The 6844-nt window shown below is 34.0% G+C and overlaps 1 protein-coding gene across 1 annotated transcript; it reads right to left on the reverse strand.

Annotated features, from left to right (window-relative positions):
• Positions 1-3326: 3326 nt before the first annotated feature.
• Positions 3327-5774, reverse strand: LOC133779095 (valine--tRNA ligase, mitochondrial 1-like). Its single transcript, XM_062219093.1, has 5 exons — positions 5645-5774; positions 4053-4096; positions 3766-4010; positions 3452-3527; positions 3327-3341 (listed from the first exon to the last, which is right to left on the reverse strand). The coding sequence occupies exons 1-5, from the start codon at positions 5772-5774 to the stop codon at positions 3327-3329; spliced, it is 510 nt and encodes a 169-aa protein (XP_062075077.1).
• Positions 5775-6844: the final 1070 nt, after the last annotated feature.

Raw genomic sequence — 6844 nt, forward strand, 5'->3', positions numbered from 1 at the left:
GCCTCACTAATGCGCCAGCTACTTTCCAAGCCCTCATGAATGAGGTATTTCGTGATTTTTTGCGCAAATGTTTTCTCGTTTTCTTTCATGGCATACTGGTGTACAACCCCACAATGGAAGCACATACAAAACACTTGGAGTTGGTACTTAGCAGGCTCCAATGACACCAGCTATATGAAAACAGAAAAAAAAAATGTCTCTTTGCATAATTGAGAGTTTAGTATTTTGGTCATGTCATAATGGCGGATAGGGTTTCATCAAATTCAAGTAAGATTAGGGTGATGGAGGAATGACCTATTCCGAAATCTATAAGGGATTTGTGTGGATATTTGGGTAAGACCGCAAGTTTTTTAAAGGATACGGTGCAATTGCGAAGCCTTTAACAGACCAATTACACAAGAACACACTTGGATGGAATAGAGAGGCTCAAGAAGAATTTAAGCATCTTAAAGCAGCCATGTGTTCGGTTCGGATACTAGTAGTTCCATATTTTTCTGCCCCTTTTGTTTTGGAGGCCGATGCATCGGGGACAGGTTTGGAAGCTATGTTGATGCAGTAGCAATGTCTCATTTCCTATTATAGTCAAGTATTTTCTCCATGAGCCCGTACTAAGTCAGTTTATGAGAGGGAACTAATGGCCATTGTGTTGGCAATACAAAAATGATGTCCTTACTTGCTTGGAAGGAAATTCTTGTTGAGAACGGACCAAAGAAGCTTAAAATACTTACTAGAGTCCCAACTAGTGGTGACTAAGCATCAGAAATGGCTCACCAAGATCGTAGGATATGATTTTGCTATCAAATATCGACCAGGGTTAGAAAATAAGGTTGCTGATGCCTTATCACGCATACCTCAAGAAAGTGAGATGGCTGCCATATCAATTTTGACGATCATTTCAATTCCAAATTTGCAAGCTCATGTGTTGGCCGACCCCCACTTGTCAAAAATTATATAGGAAATGCAACTGGAACAAGCTAGAGAGTGGTACTCTTACAATCAAGGGTGTTTGGAGTTTCGTGGTAGATTAGTTTTACAATCATCATCCCCATTTATTCCATTGATACTCCAAGAGTACCACAGTGGCAGCATTGAGGGACATTCGGGAGTGTTTAAAACTCTCCAAATATTGGTTGGCGACCTTTATTGGCAAGGAATGCGAAAGGATGTTCAAAAGTGTGTGGTTGAATGTGACATTTGTCAACAAAGTAAGGACTTGGCACAATCTCCGGTGGGTTTATTGCAGCCATTACCGATTCCAAGCAAAGTTTGAGAAGATATCTCCATGGATCTCATTGCAGGCCTTCCACAATCTAATGGATTTGATTTGATTTTTGTTGTGGTCGATCGCTTCACTAAGTATGGGCATTTTATTGCGTAGCGGCATCCTTTTTCAGCAACTACAGTAGCTGAGGTATTTGTTCGTGAGGTAGTGAGACTTCATTGAATTTCACAATTCATTGTCTCGGATCGTGATAAGATTTTTTCCAGCTTGTTTTGGAAAGAGCTATTCTATTTGCAAGGCACACATTTGAAGCATAGTACCTCCTACCACCCACAATCTGATGGACAGACTGTGGTGGTAAATCCCTGTCTTGAAACTTATTTACGCTGCTTTGTGAGTTCCAAACCAACACAATGGGAAAAGTGGCTTCCGTAGGCCGAGTACTAGTATAATACCTTTAATCATTCAGTTGTGGGAATGATGCCTTTTAAGGCATTGTACAACCGTATTCAGTGTCCATTGATTCAATTTGAACCAGCTAGCACTAGAGTGTCCACCGTGTAGCAACACTTCAGTCTCGGGATGAAGTGCTTGATTTACTTAAGGTAAATCTTTAGCGAGCTCAACAAAAGATGAAGGTTCAGGCAAATCATAAGAGGACGGAGGTGCATTTTGAAGTGGGCGATTTAGTATACGCCAAGCTTCGTCCTTATAAACAAAGGCCCCTTGCTAAATAAACGAATGAGAATCTTGCTCCTCGATTTTTTGGACCTTTTAAGGTGTTAGCTCGTATTGGATCAGCAACTTACAAGTTGCAGCTATCATCTGACTCACAAATACACCTGGTGTTCCATGTTTTGGTGTTGAGGGTAGTTCTTGGACCACAACAAGTGGCAATAGACCTTCTGAGGGATTTGACACCTGAGTTGGAATGGATATTGGAACCGGAATAGGTACTAGATGTTCGTCCAGGAACCCACAAGCAGCAGCCACAGGCCTTGGTTAAGTGGGTGAATTTACCAACCTTTGAAGCAACTTGGGAGAATTTTGATGTCATTCAGCACCAGTTTCCTAATTTTCACCTTGAGTACAAGGTGAGACTTTGGGCAGGGGGTATTGATAGACCTCCTCTATCTTACTTGTACACTCGAAGGGGTAAGAAAGGAAATACAAGTGGCTGAGAGTTAGTTATGTGAGAGAGTATTGTATGGGGAAGGGTACAGGGCTTATAGTGTACCGAGTAAGTATTAGAATAAGATTGGTTAGTGAGTTAGAGAGGGGTGTGGAGAATTAACTACACTGTAGTGTTTGGAGAGAGGTAGGCTCTCGAATTCCTGACCAATTTCAATACAAACTGATTGGTATTTTCTCAATTATCTCTTGTTTCTAGCTATGTACTAACCCAAAATTGCAGGAAGTGTCTATCAAAATCATTTTCTTTGCCAATAAGAGAAATGGATTACTTTTCTTGACAGACAAATCTAAACTTCTTAAGCAAAAAGAAAGACAACATAAACAACCAACCTCTTCCATTCCGCAATATACTACTTTGGAATGAACACATCCTTTCTGTTTTCATCATCCAGAGATTCGTTTGCCATGCCACCACAATCGGCATACCATTGAGGCTTTATCAGATGTTACAACATTATTGCTCCTAGAACAATTGTTGAGACACATTTAAGATGTTTTAGCTTCTTTATACAGACCCTAAATGTAAGGAGAATGACATGTCAGTGTAATATTTAATATATGCCTAATAAAAGACTGAAGTACAACTATGCAAATATACCCTTATATCTACAAGGATCAACAAAAACACTGAACTTGGACTCACAACCTAAGCTAATATGTTGAATGTACACATTGTAAATATAAACAACATAAGGCAAGTAAAAATAAACTAACTAACTTATCAGAAGAAGCCTCAAATTAGAGCAAATTTTGAGAAGCGATACAACAAGATTTTTTGCTTTAAGTATTTATTAAGCTTCATATAATACAAGACATGATATTGGGGCAAACAATGACAGTAGCAGTATTATTGAATAAGCAGCCGCAACCTCAGCCTCAGCCTCAGCCTCAGCCTCAGCCATGAATGTTACTAATGATGAGTGTCCTACATTAGTTATTACTTAATAGGTATCATTAAGCTATGTAAAATTAGAATTTTCTAAGGTCTCAGTAACATTGAACTTAACTAATAGACACAATATAACATATAAGTACCTCTGTTTTCAATGCTTCAGTAATTGCCTCCAGGGCCATGAAACGTGGCATCCCAGCAAATTCTGAACCACCATTGCTGTTTATTTTCCCATTATCAGCAAGAATATTGATAAACTCAAGACTATGGCATTTCCCAAACTCAAAATAATTAGGATCATGAGCCTGGAGTAATCTGCAGATGCAAGAGGGAAAAGGTCATACTTCCTTTCTGGGTCTGAAGAGTAAAATGTAAACAAATTTATGCAAGTATGTTTAGCATAAAATAGTGTATACCTTCACCGCACCAGTTCCAAACTTTGGTTCAACAAGAATGCCATCGCATATTATATGGATGGATAACAAATTTTCCATGAAGATGACGACACCTTTCGTCATCAAGATGTACAGCAACAGCTGTATCACCAAGCATAGTTTCCACCCTAGTTGTGGCCACAACAATCTCACCAAGATGTTTTTCTTCCAGAGGATAAGAAAATGAAGTCAGAACATCAATTTCAACAGGCTTCTCATATCCTGGAATCTTTTGCAGTGTCCATTCTTTAATATCCTCATATTCAACCTAATAAAGAAAGAAAAATCCTTAAATGTAGAAAACGAATACCTCAAGATTGGATATTGTTGTTCGCAAAGTACAATCCCAATTTACTAGGCAAATATTCCAACAAAAGCAAGGAAACGGTGATAAATATTAGCAGGATACCAAACAAATTAAAGCAAAACAAATAAATGGATTAAAGGTATTAGTGTGTTTATGACAAGAATCATGAGGCTCCATCTAAAATCCAATTGGTAATTAGTGGAGTTACACATGTTCTTATTAATGGTTCTATATTCTTACACTTATTCCATGTGGGACACAATAGTCTAATATCCCCCTCAAGATTGTGGCAATTTTTTGCTCACCAATCTTGAATCACCTGATCACAAGTGGCCTATTTTTTTTTAGCTCGCTTATTTTTTTTTTTTTGGATCTCAAGTGTCTTTTTGCACTATGCGAATCTCAGATCTGAAGTGTCTTTTTGCACTATGCGGATCTCTTGCGGCTTGACTCACTCTTTTGGATCGGTGTGGATCGAATGCCCGCTAGGGAATTGGCTCTTGATACCATAACAAGAATCATGAGGCTCCATCTAAAAACCAATTGGTAATTAGTGGAGTTACACATGTTCTTATTAATGGTTCAATATTCTTACACTTATTCCATGTGTGACACAATAGTCTAATAGTTTACAACTGAAACAGTCAAAATGCAAATATATATATATATATATACTAGATACAAGCAACGTGGAATATGCACCTTTATTTATTTTTATTTATAGAATTTATTAATTATTTTTTTAAAATTTATATTAATGTTATATAAATTTTGAAATAAATATCCTATTTTAATTAAATAATTTATTTATTTTTGTTTAAGTTTATGTTTGTTTTAGTTTTTGAATTCGGGAGTAACAAGAGATTATATTTATATGTTAATGTAATATTAAATATTATATGTGGATTTTAAATTTAAGTTTCTTGTTAGTTGTAAAAAAAAAAAAGTAATTTGTTGCTAATTCACAATAGATTATATTATATGTTTAATATGATATTATTCTAATAAGTGAGTTTAAATTTAATTAAATTTTATTTAAGTTATAAAATATATGATTTTATTATTTTTTAAATAATTATCATTATAAAATATCTAAAAAAATATATGATTTTAATTTTTTTAATTATTTATTTTATTTTATTTAAGTTTAAGTGTTTACAAATTACTGTTAAATATAAGAATATTCTGTCAAATATAAGAATATTCCGTTAAAGTTAACAATAAGAAAATAAAAAACCATTAAAACCAAGAATTTCTGTTATCTACACACTTATTATATAGAAGAGATATATACATATGAATACATAAGCACACACAAGAAAATAAATCAACATGTAGACATTGCAGATTACCGTCATACGGTGAATAATAAATAAACACAAATTTCAAATCACTATATGAAATTCGTTTTTACAAATAAATGGATAAATTTATTTTATGTTAGGTCTTACTTGCAAATAATGCCTTCCTTATAAAGCCTTACAAAAGCTTCTACCATAGCCTTAGATCTCTTTCCATTTTTGAGCGATATGACTTTAAAAAGTTTTTATATTAACTATATAATATTTCATCTTTCAAAATTTAGCTACACTAACCTCTTCCTTTTATAAAATGAACTTGTTCATCCTTTTGTTCTCCATCCGCTATTTCTTCTTCAAAATATCTCCAAATCCTATCAAATCTCTGCAAATATGTATAACACTTACGTATCAATTTCAGTGACATTGTTGAAAAAAAGTAATTACATAAGGTAAGTAAATGAAAAATATAATTTTTTAAAATTTTTTTTACTTGAATGTGAAAACAAAGAAAGTTGTATTTTGTTGGCTTAGATGTTTTTTTTTTCTCTATATATATGTGGTAAAAATAACAATAAGAGTAACATGTTAGCCATATAATTACCATTTTGTTGTTTTTGAGTTGAAAATGGAGATTTTGCAAAGTGAAACTCGCGAAGAAGATGATCATAGGTCTCGACTATATACAATTGAGCTCAACAAGGTTTAGTCGAGATGATAGTTCCACTAGAGCTAGACCGAACATGGTTGTGATACTAGTAGAGCTCAATTGTTATTCAATTATCGTTGGTTAAGATAATAGATGAGCTCAACTAGACTTGGTTGAGATTAGTATTTTAAATTCTTAATCTTTTTTTATTTCAATGGTAGAACTAAATATTTACATTTTATTTGCTTATAAGTTTGATTCTTCCTAAATATGTGGTAAAATAACAATAAAATTATAATGCTAGCCATATCATTACCATTTCGTGGTTTTTGAGTTGAAAATAGTAATTTTGTAAAGTGAAACCCTTGAAGAAGATGATATTGCTTAGGTCTAGACTTGGTACAATCAAACTCAACTAGGTAGAGATATTCGAGATAATGGTAGAACTCAGTTGTTGCTTTTCTATAGTTGGTTGAGATACTAGTGGAGCTCAACTGGTTGAGATTCATATTTTCAATATTTAAACTTGTTAATTATAAATTTAACATCAAATATATTTTCTAATATTTTTAGTATTAATAATAATTTTCATTACATGAATGACTCTAGTGGTAATCTATTTTTAATATCAAGGGGAATGAAAGGATGACCAAGGGTTGTATAAATGGTCACCAAAAAATAATGAAGTTATATCTATCATTGTTGATGACTTCAATATTACTTTTGATGTGTTATTGGAGAAACTGTATAAGAAGATTGGGGTGAATCAAAATGACATCGAATTGAAATAAGTTACTTACCCATCATTGTGGGAGAAAATATGCACCATTCATCTTACGAGGGGATGA

This window comes from Humulus lupulus, chromosome 5 (genome assembly GCF_963169125.1).
Source record: "Humulus lupulus chromosome 5, drHumLupu1.1, whole genome shotgun sequence".
NCBI lineage: Eukaryota > Viridiplantae > Streptophyta > Magnoliopsida > Rosales > Cannabaceae > Humulus > Humulus lupulus.

Coding starts and splice junctions, on each gene's coding strand:
- LOC133779095 (XM_062219093.1), bottom strand. CDS start 5,774: ATGTCACTGAAATTGATACGTAAGTGTTATACATATTTGCAGAGATTT. Junction 4,097..5,644: donor TCATTTTATAAAAGGAAGAG/GTTAGTGTAGCT, acceptor ATATTTGCCTAG/TAAATTGGGATTGTACTTTG. Junction 3,528..3,765: donor CATCCATATAATATGCGATG/GCATTCTTGTTG, acceptor GAAAATAAACAG/CAATGGTGGTTCAGAATTTG.